At 29.4% G+C, this 20867-nt stretch overlaps 1 protein-coding gene across 1 annotated transcript in view; it reads left to right on the top strand.

The window, feature by feature from the left end:
- The first annotated feature begins 3197 nt into the window (after nt 1–3197).
- The window catches only part of LOC116769352 (C3 and PZP-like alpha-2-macroglobulin domain-containing protein 8), a 72068-nt gene continuing 54398 nt past the window's right edge, over nt 3198–20867 (top strand). Inside the window, exons 1-3 of the mRNA XM_032660426.2 lie at nt 3198–3286; nt 12773–12954; nt 19886–20071. Of these exons, the coding sequence (XP_032516317.2) occupies nt 3222–3286; nt 12773–12954; nt 19886–20071 (433 nt within the window). The 5' untranslated portion in view covers nt 3198–3221. The remainder of the gene's footprint in view (nt 3287–12772; nt 12955–19885; nt 20072–20867) is intronic.

Genomic DNA, 20867 nt, shown 5'->3' with positions numbered 1-20867 from the left:
TACTTTTGCTAAAACTATTTAATCCAGCAACTCAAAAGTATAAATATGTTACGATTTTAAAATAATACTTTAACTTTAGTTTTAATTTTTTTTTTAACTTAAATTTTTTTTAATGAAAAGTCATTATTATTCAGATCTCTATCATTAATTTAAAATATCCATAAAATTCGGGTCGATATGACCAGGCGTCACCGTCTAATTTTCACGTAATAAGCGATGGGTTAAGTCATTGATATAATACACCAACCTCTCGGAGAACTCTGAACTCTGTGCAGTGCAATCACATTACCATTATTCTGGTGTAGCAGCCTACTACGACTAATGCGATATGCGATAGATCCCCAAGATTATTGGTTGATATAATAAAGCCTTCTTTTTATAAAATGAGTTAATTTTATAATATTTCCAGTGAATCAATATACAAAATATTTATGAAATTACGTCTAGCCCTATAGGGTGATGTACTAACTTGCCTATTCCACTCACAACTTCGTATTACAAATGATCCAAAACATGGGGTTCAGGAGTCTTAAACCCCTTACCTGTGTTATGAGACATGTTCGCAAATGTTAAAATCTACAAAAAATAGGCTCTTTTACTATTGAGCCTAATAGAGTCTAAATGAGGTATTACCTGCTACAGAAGACATGTGTGGTGGCTTTCGTTGAAACAAATTACCAATGTCCTCATTTTTATTCTTTACATATGCCTGCCTGTTAAATATAATGAAAAAAATCGCCATTGCTGTGATTCGACCATCAAGTGTTCTCTACTAGTCCACTAGTTAAAGCTTAATGTTCCGGAGTAGGGTTTGTCAATAAAATTACGGTATAGAAATTTCTAAAATAATATTGTAAATATTAATGAAATAAATATAAGGAAATTACAAATGTACGAAGTTTTTAACACGAACTTTTTTATTTGATATGATTAATGGAAAAATATAAAACAAATCAAAATAGATATTCAAAATTATATAACTAATACACGGAGAAATAGGCAAAAATGAAAATAAATAAAAAAATTAAGATTACCAACTTTCTGGGACGTTTTTATAGAGTGGCGTGTAACCACGGTATAACTTTCGAATAAATTTACACCAAACTATTTTTTATATTCCTTTGTACAGAACTAAACGTATTTTCTATTTTAGAATTACTTTGGAATGCATATTAGAATCAAGCTCGCTTTTTATACCATAACATATATACATATGTGCAATAAAGAAGAAAATAATATACAAGTAATAATCAATCATAAAACTAGTACTGTGACAGTGCTAAATTGCAAACGACGCCTGCAAATGTCACAAATACTATGAATATTGAATAGCAACACTTCATCATTATTATATATATATCAGTAACATAATGTGTTGGATTTTTGATCTGACACAAAAAACCTTAATACATTTAAATATATATTTGTTGTGCTAGCTTAAATAAAAATTTGTTTTTATTTTTTTTTAATAATTTAAGGCGTTTTATTAAATCTATGAGTCAGCTGTAATTTTGACTGGCAATGTGATTATAAGCAAAGTTAATTTAACTTCCGTTTACTTAATCCATTACATTAAAACGTACTCAAAGTGACACACGAAATGACAAACGATGTAAGTGTCACAGATTTAATTAACGGAGGTCTTCACAGTAACGTCAAGATACCCTTTATGTGTCTTTTGAATTTTGCTACTTACTCTTAATTCGCTAACTTGAGAATGAATTCTTGCTTATCAGCTGGTGTTTCCTAGTTCCTATACTTTTCTGAGTCTCTATGGATGTCTAATATTTATCTCAAGTATTATACAAATTGAAAAGGTATAACGAAATAGTCAAATAACTACATACGATATCTCTATATTGTAGGTAACTTTAAATTACAAATATGTCTTTGATACTTGTTACACTTTTTTTTATTTGTACCGAAAGATGAAGGAACTTTCTTTTATATATATTTTTTATTATCAGACCGATAATTTATTTCTGGCTTTGCTACTCAAATCACGTACTGAACCACCAAGCTTATACGAGGTCAGCAAATTACTATGAAAAAATCGTTTTGTTGTCGTTTTTCTTTCCTATCAATTAATTGATGTGAAAAGATTTTAACAAGATATATTTAAGAAAGTAATAGATATGCTTTGCGAGAATTAGATAACAAGCTGTTGGTACGGTGTTTCATTTTTTATATTATGTACATATATTAAAGGAAATGATAAAAAATATATATTTTGAATAGCATGTCAGAAACGATACGAATTTTGCTATTTGGTCTTTCTGGGATTGCTCCAATGCGTCTTGTGAGTTTTTATTAGAGCCATGACACGAATTACGGATTATGGATTTTTTACTGTGACCATAACGCTTTGTGAGCTATTTTTCCGTTCACTGCGCGTTTTCCATCTTTGAGAGTAACATTCATATTAGTGTCCTTAAATTTTTACCCAATATAGAAAACATACAAAAACATGAACTACCCAGACTTAAATGAAATAACTTATTTGCATAAATAATTTTTCTATGTATTAAATTAAATTAATACCACAACATTATGTACATACTTATGAACATATTTGAAAAGAAAATGTAGGTAATGTGAATAATTTAAAATACTGTATAAAAGATAGGCATACTTATCACTTCGCTGAAGTTGCAAAGTTTTTCAATTATTAATAAATTTTAAGGTAATTGTTAAACAAATATAAGGTCCCTGTTTCGATTTTGATACGTGTTTTAGTTATGAAATTATTCTCGAGCACTATATGAAATTGTTACAAATTTAGAAATGTTTTCAGTTTTATCAACTACACTGGCGTATTGTTTGCTTGTATTGTTAAAACACTTTGAATAATATGGAAATATTTCTTAGTGATATTATTTTTAATTGAATTCTTATTTCCTTAAAATATAAACAATCGTCATACATATCATATTATTTCAGTCGGTTGTGGATACTGAGAGCCATTGATGGCTCAATTCACATTGTAATCCCAAAAACACAATAGTCTTGAACTAAAAAGAAATTATTAAATATACCATCAAAGTTCTTAAGTTTTCATATTAATTACTGCGTTACTATTTAAATAAAATCTTTGTTGTAATAATTGTTATCGTTTTGTTACTAAGGAGTTCATTATTATAAAAATAAGCTTAGACTTTAAAATGTGTTATTTTATTTGTTTCAGACTCTAATTACCATAGAGATGCATTGAGCATTGCAACATGGCAATTACCGTTGTGTTGCTAGCACTGCAACTAGCAGTTGTTGCTGCAGGGAAGTGCAATACGTAAGTAAACTATATAGAGTTCTAAAGATATTTTTGATAATTAGTTTAGTATTTTTCTTTCATCTGTCGAACTAAATAAAATTAGGCCAAGGTTTACGAATTCCTTTCTCTGTGTGATTTTTCAAACATCAATTTAATATAACGGGCTTTAAAACTAACCTACTTTATTTGATGTGAACTCTACCGCAGTTTTAAATGACATGAATGCTGAGACCAAATATGAAATTTCAAACGTTACAAATTCAACCACTTGACCTTCTAAAGCGAAACTATGATTTTGATATAAAATGCTCTATGAAAAATAGCTAGGTTAACACCAAACGGGACGAAAGTGAAAATGTGTCAAGTGCGAGACGGAAAGCAGCTTCGCACACAATTTTGAAAGACCTTCATTTGAAATACCGTCGCTTTCGTATGAATGAAAAAATGTTTTGTGCTTTCAAACAGAAATAACTGGAACGTTTGACATCGCTGTTGGATTGTACACATTGTTGTCGAAGTTACAGCAATTTGTTTTATTGAAACGGGTCGTTAAAAAATAATAGGGTCTAAAGGTTAAGTTACAGCAAAACTTTGAAATTTACGCTGTCCAGGTTTCCAATGGGTAACAATACATTATATAAATTTAATTTAAGCTCATGGAAAACAATAACTTGACCAAAGAAAGCAAACATTTTATATTATGGAAACTCTAATACTTAGAAGGCTCGTTTGAGCGAGAAAAGTAAAATTAACAACATTGTCGTCCAAATACCAACATTTATACGAACTGGTTTCATTAAGCAGTGTCGAGAGCTCTAAAATTTTATGATCGCTCTCAAACTTCGGTGATAATCATTTTTCAAAGGCCACGGGGTGTTGCAAAGCGACTTGCAAACAATGGGAGTTCATGGGGCTAATTTTATACTTGGAAGTCATTCCGCTAACGACATCTTAACTTCGCTGCTTAGGCTCAGCGATAAGATGCATATTTTAATAATGTTGTTCCTCGTGAATTTAAAGTTGAGTTATTATATAAGATAAGCAAAAATTAAGGTTTAATTAAGACTATGTTTAATGGAATCATAATCGATTATCAGTTTAAAGTCGTCAGTCAATTTTACTTCATCTAACAAGTAACTTAAAAAATAATTCCTTAAATGTAACAAACTCTGTTAATTCTCTTCTAAAGAGAAACACATTTCCTTTTATTTTTATAAATAAAAACCGCCTTTTCTTCCTAACTTGACAAATCCTCGGTATGTTATCTTGTCTACGTGTCTTATTAAAGTCAGCGCGATTTGAGTGATGGGCACACCACTAATGACATGAAATACTTCTTGTTTGGAAATCGGAGTTTTACTAAGAGTAAAACTAAGAAATTTTTCTGAGTTTCACTAAGAGTAAAATTAAGAAATTTATCTGATTTATTTTTTGGTACATACACATATTTTAATGGCTTTTTAATTTTACTTCCCCAGGAAACAAATACCAACAAAAAATGTTTTTTTAAAGAAGTTAACGTATGAGCTATATTTTTTTTATTTTGCAATTATTGATAGCATTTTAAAAACCACAGCATCGCAAGTGTGGAGTCAGATAATAAATCACTTACGTCGCTTCAAATAAAATTCACTATTCGACGTTTTACTGAACGGAGCAAAGAACTCGATTTATTTTAAAACGTCATTCATTTAATTGAAGTAACTTGACTGCTTTGAGAGAACTTCAAAGAGCTCTAAAGTGCCCCTATAACTTTTTTCTATTGTAAGCAACCCTTCCGAGGGAGAGAACACGTTGTTTATTTAGTCTGTAGATTTGGATTGGTCTGACAAAGCATATTTTTTTCTTAATTATCATTCACTGCATTGAAAATTCTATTTTTATTCGAAAATTGTCTGCTGATATTTTTAGGGTTCGTTTTATTTGGTTCCCAGTTTTTGTTGAGCAATAGTTAAGAACAACCTAGTCACATAAGGTGCATTTTACTGCCAGCTTTAGGGTTCAGGAAAACTACGAATCTTACTTATATGTTTATTATAATAAGAATTACATAAACTTATCTTTTTACCAAAGACTATATGATTTCCCCGAGGGTAGAACATACTATATCTTGTGTCATAGCAGGAATCTTCTGGTTCACATGGCTACGTATTTATTCCGTAAGTTCAGCAACGTCACTCGCTATATGATATTTTATCCATACAACGTTGTTGCCCCGGCGATGTTGAAATTGTTGAAAACCGAAATAATATTAACTCCAGTAAAAAGGCTAACCCTTTTCTCCCAGAATATGCAAAACACATTTCAATTCAAGAATGAAGGGATAAGAAACAAACTCTAGCTTTGTTACGATGCACATGTTAAATTACTATCCGAAAAAGCAAAATCTATAAAAAAATAAATTTTTGTTTACCAAAGAACTTTACAAATTCATTAATTTTTATTTCATTATTCAGGTCATGAATCTGACTGTCATTATATAATTCTAGATAAAACAGCAAATCTTATTTTTATACCTCATAAACTTCATGCGGGTCATAACCACGATGCAAAAGCGAATGTATATATGTATTTAACAGTTCATATAACAATTTTAATGGTCCAAATGAAATATCTAATACAGGCCGAATTTTATAAAACTACATGATATTTTTCACATTGCATTCATTTAAAAATATTTAATTTAACAATACATGATATTGTTAGCGTGTATGATACCAGAACTCTTGTTTCACCACTTTTATTAGAAAATTTAACAAATAAATTTGACTGTCAAGCATATCTATAATATTGATAATCATATTATTTTTTATGCATAACGTTAAAAGTGCTCCTTGCTAAATAAGTTTTTTTTTATTTTAAAATGAAATAAAACTTTTATTTTCACTCAATGATCACGATATAGGATATAGTATTTAAAAATTGTTGCTGCTTAAGTGTTTTTGATATGGTCTCATTTTCAATCTTGGAAATATTTTTGAGGCCAAAAAAAGTTTTTAAGAACTAGCCAGAAGAAGGAGGAAAATCTGCATGTATAAGAATTTGAAATCATGAATAGGAACTTGGAATGTGTAATACAACTAGATCCAACCTATACATATCCTCTAATATACATAAATTTTTGGGTAATATTTAAAACATAAGTAACAATATAAATATGCTTCAAACAATTATTATTAATAAAAATATTATTGAGCGTTAGTTTCAAAACGTCTAGATGCAATCGTTATGTTGTGTGTGACACAAAAGGCTTTGTCCGGATTTTGCGTGTACAGATGAATACCGATAGAGCGATATACGAACTCGGTTTTAGCTAAAAAGCGTTCGAAATTTAAAGGATTTTTCCCAATATTTTACTTTGACCTTTCCAGTTACCGCGAATCATTTGCTTTATACCAGTAAAAAAGTACGAAAACCATTGAATTTAGAATATTGTTAATGTATTAAATTGATTTAATGAACTTAATAATTTAATATCAATAAGCATATTTTAACAAATTTTATATGATTATTGCACAGATGGTTGTAGGACCAGTAAAATGTATATAAGCTATAATAAAAACTTTATAAAAACAATTGCTTCGTATTCCTTTATATCGTAAGAGCCTTCAAGGACGCAGATGGCGACACGTGTTTGCTACGTGTTTATTATAAGAATACTGATAAAGGGTATAATATATCTTGGAAGTGTTGTTTTATAGATGCGATATCGGAAAGAAATGGGATAACAGAAAAAATGGTTGCCCGTATTTTCGTTTTTACGTACCGATGGGCTTTAAGAATAAATTACTTCTACCATTTTTCGTATAAAGAAAATAACGGTTTTATTCACAATAACAATATTCTTGTATTATAGCCGTCTTATGACAAGGAAAGCCGTTACTTAAATTTATCTGAAAAGTTTATCTTGTGAATATGTTAAGACATTCACATATATATTTTATTTATCATTAGCATAATATATTAAAAGATTGTTATAATATGAACTTAGTATGAGATGTTAAAAATATTCAAAGTATATTCCACTAGAATTGTTATTATTTTTCTACTTGATTTATTAAAATGAAATAATCTAAAAGCTTATTTATGATTCTGTCAAATATTTTGAGTTTTAGCGAGAATAACAAATAGGTACTAATTTATTTTTATATATTTTATGTATAGAATGGTGGCTGTGTACTCTTTTGTCAACATGTGGGTTACAAAGGAGCGGCCATTATTGAACTAAATGAAGTCACGTCACGATACACTTCTCGGCTCTCAGTGGCTTAAGTGTGTGAAGTACATAACGCTGTGGGATATAGGTCATCTTCTGCAATATTGGACATTTTGATGACCAAAATACTTATCCTCAGAGTGTCGTACTAAACAAATATACTTCGTATATTGTATTAGTTCTTTCTGATGAAAACTAGATGTATTTGATTCTATATATGAAAAAAATATAATTAGGTACATCGATTTTTCTTTTGTTGGACATATTTTTTTAGTCAAGAAAAAAAAAACATGTGCAACAATTGTTTTAATAAAACATAGTATTAATTTGAGATGAAATATAGAACGTTTGTAATTATAACGTCTTAAAGAAAATTACAAAAACAGTTTTAAATTCGAATGTTGACATATGAGAAATATTATATTATATGTAACGCATTTTGCTCAAGAATAAATCATACAGTTTTATTTTAAGATCAGACTACATTTAAGCTTATCTTGTAGAGGCATTGAAGCAGTTTTGCAGAGGTTTTAAATCTCTCATGAATACCTATTGGACTAACAATTTGTATTTCGACCTTTCACCACAATTACTTTAATAAAAATACTTTGTTTATAAACAGAAAAAACTTGTGATTGATTGTGAATATTTTAATGTGTGCTTAGTTACATCAAACACCAACTCCTTTAAGGTTTTATTTTTTTTATTTTAAAATAATTGATACTGTTGATGTTGTAGTTCACATAAAACAAACTAAGCGACGTCAACAAGATTCAACATTAATGTTGTCTAAATACTACTAAATATTCATAGTTTTCAGTGAACAAAACAAGAGTACATACAAAAACAATTGAAATAGGTATTGAACAACGAAAGTTGTCAAGACGAATTCACAAACAAAGCCTACGTAAATTTCATCTTTAATTCCATTCAGACCAGAAACGTGTCACAGTTTCGGCTTGCGCATAAGAATCTATTTACATGTTCCGGGAAAGTAAGATATGACGTCGAAGTCGAGTCGATAAAGTCCGTATCTCCGGGTCACTTGGTTCAGGGTAGGAAGATGTTTCATGAATTATTTATTAAGACGTAATGAGCCGGAGGCTGGCATTCATTCGTTGTGTCATATTCTATACACAGCCTAGAGGGTTTTTAGAAGACGCCAAGAAAAAGCAAAGTAACGTCAATAACGAAAACAAGAGACATTTCTCTTGTTTACTTTCTAACGTTCATTTATTAGAAAATATATTTTTATTTTGAATCTTCTTCAACGGAATTATGTTAGGCCAGTTCATTTTCTTAAAAGCGGAAAGGACAGGAAATAATTAAGATAATGCGGAATCTTAGATTGCCGGAGATTGTCTTTTAAATGATTATTAAAATAATTTAGGGATCCTGTTCATGAAATAATAATGTAAAAATTACATTTTCTCTACACAAAATATAATTATATTCTTTTCAAAATAAAAATATATATATTTGTATGTGTTCGTATGTTTGTATATTGTGATAAAACCTAATTAATGTATTGCGAGGACTTCCCTCTAGGTCTTATTCTACATGTATGCGTTTGAGAATTTAAAAAAATCTTAAAAGTTAGAAACTTGGGAGATTTTGTTGTTATTTGTCAACTAATAAAACTTCGAAATATTACTCAAATGAAAAGAAAACTGTTATGTACTGAAGGACAATCTTAACCTCATGATTAACAGATATCTTCGTACGTCGACATTATGTATATATTTCTGGGTTAGTTTACTAACAACAAATACGATTTAAAAGCAAAATACTAAATGTTTTATAACGTAACGTCAAACTAACAATTCCTTAATTTTAAAGTTACTTGGAACTGCTACATGGAGTTGCGTCTGGCCATATGTCATCAGAAAGTCTCTTGCAGGCTTAAACTATCTTGCAAGCTCCAAACATATAAACAGCTTAATCCTAAGGTTGTCTTGTCTTAAAACTTTAATTCTCGTAGTTCTAAAGTGCTACGGACTCCCAAATTTGATAATAAATTCAGCTTAATACTTCCGCAAATTCTGAAATAAAGTATCTATTGAAATAAGTCTCTTCTTATATTATTAGAAAGACAGATCATAAAGTTGTACTTATCAGTTCTGTTTTTTGGAAACTTATAAAAAAATTATAGCTTAAATTAATCTATTTATTGCTTTTATAATAAAGAAATTGTATAGTTCATCCAAGTAATTTTTAAGAGATTTTACGACGTATAAGATATTTACGCAAGGCCTAATTGTTAAGAAACATAAACTTATATTAAATGATACCAAAATAATGTGTGTCAGGCTGCATTCAAAACCTTAACCATTTTAAGAACTTCCTCCTTTTAATTTTCGCAAGGATCAGGAGAAGTAAGTACACCTTGGTGTTATTTATTTTATGTCTAAAGAAGGCTGTTGTCTTGTCGGCGAAACGAGTGTTCTTATCTCAAACCTTCAAGCATTTCCCCATTGCGATTTTTTATATCTTCAAATAGTTTCATAATCTCTCTTGATTTATGTTTGTGTCTTGTGAAATCTAATACTTTATAAATAGCCTGCTGATACTGACCGTTGTCAAAAATATTAATGTCTGGTTTGTAATAATATTATCATACATTAAACTATATACAATTTTTATGTATTCCTTTTTTGTAAAACTATTGCTACTTTCATGACAGTGATGTTGCGGTTTTTTTTTTTATTGTATTAACCTTTTTTTAAATAACTAATAAAATTTCTCAGCTTTATTAAAATTTCGTGATAATTCTTTATTTTATAGTTTCCTTTTATTATTAGTAAAAATATATGTTACGATAATTGTTATAAGGTTGCTTCTTTTTATTTAATATTCACGCAAACGAATCCGGAGTCAAAAATAAGTTTACAACTCAATCGAAATTTACTCGTTACAAAAGAATGAAGATCATAGCCATGGGAAGATAGCAGTACTAAGGGAAACAATCCTTTCTCAGAGAGATATTGATTGTAAATGAAACTTGGCAGTGCTCCATTGAGACTTAAGGCAGAAACTTTGTTCATTGTAAAATATTAACAATAACACGAGTTATAATGAACTTTTGTTTAATTTTCTGTTTTAATTTTATAAATGCTAAAGCCTTCTTTAGCTCTTTTTTAATATATCAAAGTTCTTAGAAAATAATACCGATCTCATAATACTGAGTTTCATTCTTAATTAAATTAACCTTTTCTTAACTTCTCCATAAAGTTCTCATTATAAGGACAAGCTCTTAAAAAACATATATATGAAATACATGTCTGATACTTGCCCTACGTTAGATATTCGACCCAACAAACAGTCTCACACTCTGTGGAATAAATTATCATGCAGATATTTGTCAAGTCCGGAAATTGAACCCGGAATTCATGGATACTGTTCCCAAGATTGAACGCGATATAAGACCGTTCAATAAACACATTTACATACATATATTTATATTTTTAATAGTCGTTAGAAACCTCAAATAGGACAATATTTCTCGCTTTGCATGTTGCTACTGGTTTTGGAAACTTAATATATTTTTATGAATGTTTTCAACTAACTTACGTAACTCGTTTTGTAATGAGAAATCTGTAAAGAGGTCACTTTGTTCCCGACAAAACTCATTTCCGGAATAAGAGAATCAATTGCCACAATTAATCGTCTTGGGGCACCCTAAATAGCTTTTCTATATCCTCTTAACAAAAAAAAATATGCAACCCTGATATTATTTTTATAATGATCATTTTGAATTAAAATATTATTAGCTATAATTTATTCTTAAAGCTGTACTTCATTTGGTTTACATTACTTTTATATGTTATTTTCTTATATGAAAAAAGGCTTGAGAGTAAAATGTTCAGAGACAAATCCCCCTATGAATGCGTTCTTGAACTGCTACCCATATCAAATAAAGACGTAATAGGGACATTCGTTTTCTATAATAAATGTTGTTTTTCTACGAATGTTTAAAGGATAACATAAATACCTCCTCTTTTTTCAGAATAGAAGATTTTAACTTCAAAATAAAGAGAAACGTTTTCTTTATGACCGCATGTGTGTTTTATGTTGATGTGAATTTTTGAGCCATTTTTTTGTATCTAATTGAATATTATTTTTGGTGAAGGTCGTATTATCTGGCCAGATGTTAAAAATTTATTTCATGCTGTTTTATTGATTTGAGTAATTGTTTTTTTTTTATTGAAACGATTTTTTTTAAACGAAATGTAATATTTTTTTATTATTGTGTCAAAATTTACAAAGCACTGACAACTGGAATTGAAACTATTAAGATGACTTATTTAGAAAGCTTCAGGTAGATGGTAATCAGAGCTACCATCAATAGGTTTGTAGGTCACTAGTTCTTTGGTAGTTGTTAAAAGAATCTGAGCAAATATCATTGGAATCTGTTGTAACTGTTGTTGTTGTAAGTTGGTTTTATTAATTTGAAAATGAATTATATATATACGTACATAATATGTTATCAAAATTATATTTTGCTTATTGTGTAGTAAAATCTTTCATCATATTGTCCTTTGAGTTTAATGATTTAATACAGATTCAATTTAATTAAAACGATCATTTCTCGATTAATTTATGAATTAATAATTATAATGTATAACATAACAAACACGTGTCTCTCGGATATTCATTGACCGAATAAACAGTTCTAGATTTACCCTTAGAAATTGAGTGTTGTCTGATAAAATGCATGTAAAATTTTATGACAATCGTCCAAGGGCTTAAATGCTGCATTTTGATTTTCCACTAAGAACCAGGATTTATTATGACATAAAAAGTATTAAAGCGCTTTACTTTACTGCCAGAATGATGAAAAAATATATAAATCATCAATTTTATATCATCGATTTGTTTTTTTAAAACGATTGCTTTTTTTGACATTTAATGTATACAAACTTTCTAGCTCCTGGTTCAATTTGTCTTGGTACAAATAAATTAACGATATTTCTATAAAGTTATGAGAAATGTAGAGTAACATCAAACAAATCTTGTATTCCATTCGCACAAGGAAAATACAATAATTTGAACGTGTCCATACGATTTGTCGCATTGCAGTTGCTTGAAGTGGATTTTTCAATATTCGAGTCAAGTGTATGATTTTTCGTGTTCACTTTGTTGGCAACTCCAGTGGAAGATTTATATAAATTCTTTTTTGTGTGTGTTTTGAATGTATGAAACAACATGTGGGATGTCGTCAAACATGTCCCTTTAACAAAATAAAGTTAGGATTTAAATAAATCTAAATTTAATATTTCTTTCTGCAGAGGATTCTCTGTTGTGGCCCCGGAGGTTGCTGTCCCGGGTAAGACGACAGCTGTTCTTGTTACTCTTCATGGAAGAGTAGGAGATGACTTATTAGATCCACTCAACGTGACAGTTCGACTCGAAACTCAAGATGCTAACAATGACGTCAAACTGCTTACAACCGCCAGTCAAATGATCACAGGTGAGTTATACATACAATTTTTATCAACAACTTATAACTCGATAGATATTTTCTGTCATTCCAAATTTATCATCTCAATCAAGTAACCTTGGTAAAGATTGTAATTCATTCTTAATTCCGAATAATACAAGTAATTAACGGAAACATAATATAATTTTTCTTTAAAATTATGCGTCCTTTATAAATGATATCTAAATCAGGCGACGTATCTGAACCAGTGACAGTTATTTCAGACGTTTGTACGCATAAAGTTTTCTTAGTTTTTTAAAATTATTGTCCAAAATATCTTTTCCTCTTTTTTTCAGTCATCAACTTTCTTCGAAATATTACCTATGAAGTGAATCAATATTTATTTTAATAGTAAACATTTAAAACTGTTCTTCGTGTGTATTATGGGTATAGATTTCTTTCATTAACATTAAAAAGTTTCTGAATAAAATACAATCGAAAAATGCATGCTAGTATGTGTGTACATCCGAGTATTCCATGGTTCCGGATGAGTACAACTGAAATGTACTTAAATAACAAGGTTATACGTTTAGAATTTAATTTCCCTCACATCAAAGTTTATAAAATGACCGCGTCACTTTCTTCGTTAATTAGTTTACAATTAAAAGTTATTTTTTTCATGAAAATTATTATAATTTCCTTTTTTAATGCAACTAGTATTTTCCTTAAAAATTACTTAAATGTTAAATAAAAAATAACAGCTATATAAATGGCTGCATAAAAAAAATTCTTAATTGGAAATGAAGTCTCATTCCGTTTTTATTTAATGCAAAATTTCTGAGGTCACAATATTTAATTTTACCAGCTGCTTGTATAATTTTAAAATATATTAGCCCCAATAGTATATTAACTGTGTGAAAAATATAAGAAATCGTTTTTCAGTTAGATTTAATAACATAATTTAGAAATTATATATTTCTAGCATAATTATAAAAAATATTAAAGAACACATCAAGATGAAAAGAAAAAATATAGTTTTGTTGCCTTCAAGTCATAGACTTCTAAGTCTATATTAATTTATAAGCATAATAAATAATTTCCCTTAACTATCTATATACTTTCATATCGTAATCATTATTTAGGAAGGAAAAATATATCTCACACCGGAATTTACGAGCAAGCAATTTAGATTTTTTGTCATTTTCAAACAGTGATACTTTTCGACCAAGTCCACCTTAGACTAATTTGTCACATACGTGAAAACATACTTAAATAGACGTTGAGAAACGTTCAACTCTCCCCTTTATCAGCTTAGATAAGTTTCACATTTTTTTATAGTTATGATTGGAGAAATATATTATATATATTCTATATGCACAACTTTTCACTTCAAAGAACGTGAATCACGTATCATTCAGATACGGTTCAAAACATCCGTAACTTTTCTAGACAACTTATAAGAAGCAAGCGCCGTTAAAGTGCTTCCTGTCTTATAACTTAGCGACGATAGATTTTTTTTTGTAACTTGTGCTTCTTGTGTCATGACTCTTCTGTGAAAACTTAAACAGTAGTTATACGATATAAGTTTCTTTTTAATATATGTAGGAAAAGAAAATTCAAATTTCTGCTTACTTTTACACAAATAAGATGAATGAAACATGTTTAAAAGGTAAAACTTTTATAAAAACAAAACAAAAATATTATTTGCCTTTATTAAGATTGTAGTAACAAGGTTTAATTACTTAGAGAAAATACTTAATGAATGACTTTTACGGAACGTTAAAATTAACGTCAAATTGTGAAAAGTACCTATATAAAATGTTGCTTCATATTTTCCCTTAATATAAAATCCTCTTCTTATGTATTTGACATTCTATTCGAAATACATTAAATATTTTTCATAATTAATTAAAAGTCCGCTATTTCTGAAAATTTTTGTGCGTTTTCTTGGAATATAAAATATTCATCGTGTTTATTTGATAATATTTTAAAGGTATTCTATTAATCTTAAATAAGTTGGTGAAAATCGTCAAGAACATTTGTCTGTGTCTAGATGCTGTCAGTGATGTCGCGTCTCGTATGTCCTAACTCTTGGCAAGAAACAAAGTAAATTGCCTTTTGTTCAAAGATTTTCTCCCGCAGCCCAAATACCTAATAAGTAAAGTAAAAGAGGCCTACAAAAAATATATTTAATCTGTGACTATAATCATAAAACATCAAAAGAATGTTTGAAATAGAAAAATATATTGTACAAAAACTTGTGTAAATTAATATTTCTTTCAGCGTTCCATTTCACTCTAACTTATCAAGTATTTTTGAAAGACGGAGCATCTAGGGCGAAGTTTGAATTGTTCAAGTGAGCGACATTAAAACAACAATAATTATTCCATTTACGAAGCGAAACAGAACTAAGTGAAGTAACGATTCAGTCCTTGCTACATTAAATATTAACTTTATGAATAGAAAAATTGTATAGTTAAATATAAAAATTATTAATATTTTTGGTATATCCATCCGTCCTAGATCGCTAATCATTTACATATTATTTGAATCTACTATTCCTTATATCAAAGTGCTAATAGCACTCCTTTTCAATGATATCAGCCCGGGATTTAATCAATCACGATTTGAAATCCTATTACTTACTAGCTTCTATAGTAATCGTATAAACAGCGTTTAGTTTCATGAATAAATTTAATGGAATACACAATGTGCTTAGCTAGAAAACGAATCAGTTATTGTTTTTTGGTTATTAATAATATATACGTATATCAAAATTCTACGAAAATTTGTTATGATTAAATTATAATTCTAAAAATATAACACACGCTTTTCAATATGTTATGAAAAAAATGTATTACATGGAACAAGAAACAATAAGCGTTAATGACTAAAAGCCCAGCTAATTTGAACAGAAGAAATCCGATTTGCAGCGAGTCTAACGAACCGTTCAGTTTATGTCAGCTGCGCCTTCCATCAGATGAACGGAAAAATTAGATCTCGAGGTAAAAGGAAAATCTTCTTGTTAGAACTTTCTCATTCAGCACATGGCGAGTAAATGTGCACGATTATGTAGTCAAAAGGAACCGGTTATACCTTCACGGAGAGCTTATATAAGATAAATAATTCAAATTGGATTTAAAGGTATATTTCTCAAGATAATTCAAATGATTATTTTTTTTAATAAATGCCTCTGAAAATTAAGTAAGACAAAGGTGTATTTTAGGATATTTTAAAGAAATTTATTAACGAGTCGCTACAGTTATTTGTATCTATGCAAAAAATATGAAAACTTAGTTGATTTGAATGCTTTCCGCTGTTTAAAAAAAAACCCTTTGAATGAACTCTAGTTGTTTGTTCGTCCGAGCCAATCTTCTCAGACTTCTATGCAAAAGCTTTGCCCCGACAAAATATTATATGGAATATCGTTGCTTTGTGTTCATGGAAATTTCATGTCGCTCGCTCCAGCACTAAGAATAATAAGTAGCCAATTTAAAATTTGGTGCTTTTTTCAAGAATTTCTCTTGAGTTAAGTTATACAAAACAAGTTCAAAGTAATAGATATTGTAAAATATTCTTAGTGTGTACATTTTCAGATTTTAACTTATTATGTTATTCGTTTTAAAATTTTTCGAATAATTTGTTGTCCAGAACTACGTTTCATTCCTGTTTTATTTCAAGTCACAGACAGTCTTTCCCTATATATTTTTATAACTTATCACTGAAATAAAATAAAATATAAAACAATTAATGAGATGATTATCAATAAATAGTCATACAGACTTATTATTTAAAATGAAATGAAGAATAATAATTTGTCATCATCATCATCAGCATCAGCCTATCGAAGCCCACTGCTGAGCAGAGGCCTCTTCTCCCATGGAGAAGGTTAGAGCATTAATCACCGCGCTTGCTCAAGACGGGTTGGCGATTTCAATCTTATAACTTGAAATTATAAGACCAGGTTTCCTCATGATGTTTTCCTTCACCGTCCGTCAGTGGTGTCTAAATACTCTTAGAAAGTACATATGAATCGGAAAAGATCACATTGATACTTGCAAGGGTTTGAACCCGTGCTCTCGCGTATGAGAGATAATAATTTGTATCAAAAGAATAATTCCTAGTTAATCCGGAAGGCAGAGATGGCATTTAGGTGTTGTGACAAAGTAATACCTTAGGTGTCATATACCTCTCGTATATAACACTTACCCTTAAGTAAACAATATTCTCACAATGTTTTTGTTCATCCATTCTACTAATATACATGTAACCATCACAATGTTGTTTTCAAGTAATTTTAAACTCAACCTTATAAATCAAAATTGATCTATAATTACGAAGACTGAAAAATATTATGACTTATATTTTTAACTTACCACAAGTAAAGTGCTCTAATTGATATATCTGTTTGTTAGAATTTAATTGAATTTCCTCTCCTTTTACAGCAATAAGAAAACGTTTGTCTTTAACAATTTCTTACTATATACACAAAGTGACGTAATTTTAATATGTTTTATAATCTATTAAATTCATCTCATCTACACTTGACCTCCAAAATGTCTAAAACGGTAACGAAAATTAAACTTCCAGTTAAACTTTAATTGAATTTACTGAAATCGTCGAGGGATACTTTCAAATAATTTTGCTGAAATTCCTTCAGCACGTGGAGACAAATTGATTTCGTGTTTAGTAAACAAACTTGGAATTCTATTACAATATTTTAGACTGAAGATATTTGAATACCACCTAATTGAGGGATTGATTAATTGCTTGCTATCAGCAATTTATACTAGCAATTATTTCTTTGTGGCCTCTTTCATTATCGGTGTTTTAGATAATAACTGTTGGTAACGATAGGTAGTGAAGATTTTTACTATTAGTTACAAAAGAAGAAAAGAAGTTACAGGATTTATACTTGTCTTCGTAGCGTCAGAATAGCTCTTTATATTGTTGTATAGTAAAAAATAATAATAACGGTAACCTGTAATCTTTTGTACATAATATTTTTTAATATTATATATAGTATGGATTCTGTCGATGTCAATGAGTTATTGATAATATTGACTGACTTTTATAGGGATATAACCTAGCTAGAGAAAAGAGAGGATCAGAAAATCAAAATTACTTAAAAAACTGCAAATAAAATGACCAAAACACAGTTATCTTTCATAGTACGATTGCTGAAACGATTTCTTCCACGTAATTTACGCTAAAAACAACGTTAATGTTTATGAATTCTTTAATGTTCTTGTCTTTAAATAACAATAAACACAGCTTAATGATTTAGAAAACACTGCAGTTTCTAACGTTTTTTTGACCATTTCTTTTAAAGGTTTTAAATAAAGCATAACATGTAAAGGATTTTTGTGATGAAAATGTGTTTTTGCCAACATGCAATTTTCTTTTAAGCACAAATTGCTGATATTTTCTTTGCCATCGAAGAAGAATCCTAGCTTCGTTTAGTATCCGTGCCAGCCCCAGTGATTATAACGAAGATGCCGGTAAAAGGAAATTGGTTCACCTGCGGCATGCAAGCAATTGTCGTCTTTATTCTTAACGCTTTGTGCAAGATAGTAACTCTGTCAAGAGAGAGTTATTTTGGTCCATTATAGCATACAATCAGTAATAAAAACATAAGCGTTTTATAGTAACGTTTTGTAATTCAGTTAATGTCATTTTACATTGCTATAAATCTCGCTATGTGTTTATAAGGAATTCGCATTGAAGGATAAAGTTTAACTTTTGGTTGTCAGTACTTTTGTCATAGAATGAAATTATATATTTTTTAATTTTATGTTAATGTTCGCTTTAAAAGCATAGTGTTTCCGAAACATCGGAACGAATCAATAATATCTACCTATATAAAAAGTTGTATTACAGATGTCCTAATAGATAAAACAAAAATAATTTTTGTGTTATAAAAAAAAATACTTTTTTTAAAATACGAAATTTATGTAAATTTTTACTGTACGTATTTTGGTTATTTACTTCACAGGCTTATGTAAAAACTACAAGTTCGTTGCCATGTTTATTCAATGTAATCCCACAAACTACACTGTATACCGTTCCAAAAGACGAAGGAGGAAATAGTATTTTATACGTCTCGTTATTTCTTTATTCTTTTGTTTTGTCAGAGACTTCTTTCTTATACGGATCTTTCGCTTTAAAATATGTAAAAGAACAAGCGAATAAATAATTCTTAAAACTTTTAAAATTAAATTTAAACTCTATAAAATATGTCTCAAAGATTATTCAAGCTAAATTATACTTAATCGATATTTGAAATGACTGTTAGATAAAAAGAAGATAAAGAAGCATTTCGTTTTCAGTAATTACATTTTCGCGTCGCCTTAGCCATTCTGAGAAATAATCAGTCTTGCTTTAATAGTGTCTGGTCGGTGGAGTGGTCGGTGGGAGCAATTTCTGCCACATCTTTTCCATTTGGAGGTGCTCCAAGACTTTTATTGTCGGTATCGAAGTGTCCACAACATTACTTGAACTTTAATGGACTGCCACTTTTATTCGATTTAATTATTATTGACTTAACAATTGTAACCGTTTCCTTCATCGTCCTTTTCAATTATTGTAGAATGTTATAAATATCTGATTTGTTCCACAGTTTAGAAAGCGACTTAAAAAACTCTCAAATTTATAAATTCTACATTACATAGTAACAGATACACATTTGTTCCTCAACTACACAAAGTCTGACGAACAAATTTGAATGAAATGTTGTACATACTACCATGTTCTTTTTATCTAAAAAATCGTTAAAAACTCCACAGTAAACATCAAACCCGAAAGCGAAGACTGCTAAAGTCTATTTCTGTATATTTTCTGTCCTAAATTAAATGAACTGAATGAGTCTTAGAGCCTCTAATTGAATTCTTATAATCTTATTGAAAGGAAGAGGTTTTGATCGGTCATATTTTTTATCAACTTCTTTGGTTTATATGAAATTCATACTATATTTATGTTTTAGGCTACGGAATCATACCTCTCAAGATCCCATCGTCCCCAGCATCTCATTGCACTCTGCACACCAGTGTCGGCTGCCTCGGTAATGACGAGTGCACAGCAAAGAGCCACAGCGTTATAAGACTCTTGGGCCCCGTGCGAGATGTAATCGTCCGACCAGCAAGACATCATTACAGGCCCGGGGAAACCAGTAAGTATTAGACCACATATACATATAAAATATATGTTAATAGTCATCAAATTCTCCTCCGTTATCGAGCTATATATAATAGTAGGTTTCAATATTTTTGGACCGATTTTGGCTATATTGTAAAAAATTTAGAATACAATCTGTAGATAAATAATAATTAAATTTCTTTTCATGTAAAAAAATTCCGTAGCTGATTGAATGATTCTATTATGGTCGGTCCAAAAAGGTATTGGTTAATTAATTATATTTCCGATAATCTTATAACCAGCATTATTAAATTTCTTCTAGTATTCTCTTGTTTCTTTGTTAGAATATATTTTTGAAGTATTACTAAATGTAGTTCCTTCAATATTTTAATCTTATACACCATTATTAATACGATTATTACGCTATGAAAAGATTGTTTTATAATTTATTCCGTAAACCGGTGTGCACTTCCAAATATTTGACTAATTCATTAACCAAATACTCCTATTCAATACGGACTTATATTTTATGAACTATTAAGCCAAAAACAATAGATTTTTAAGTCCCAGCTAACTAGAAAGTTATTAAAAATTCTCATAAATATTGCATAAAAATTTTTGCCTCGTAAAATCTAAATGCCAAAATATTGCATTAGCACTAATGCACAATAAAGAAAATAGTATGGCAAAAGTTTTCTTGGCGCAGCACCAGTTATGAGGATTAAAAAATATTCAGAGCCACGTGAAATTTTACTTCCACACGGAATATATTGAAACCAGCATACGTATGTAAATTTAAATGCCTTGTAAATAGTTGCTAACTAAATGTT

The sequence above is a fragment of the Danaus plexippus genome, chromosome 5 (assembly GCF_018135715.1).
Source record: "Danaus plexippus chromosome 5, MEX_DaPlex, whole genome shotgun sequence".
Taxonomy (NCBI): domain Eukaryota; kingdom Metazoa; phylum Arthropoda; class Insecta; order Lepidoptera; family Nymphalidae; genus Danaus; species Danaus plexippus.
Note: the sequence above shows the minus strand (reverse complement) of the source record. Positions and strands in the feature narration are given on the sequence as shown.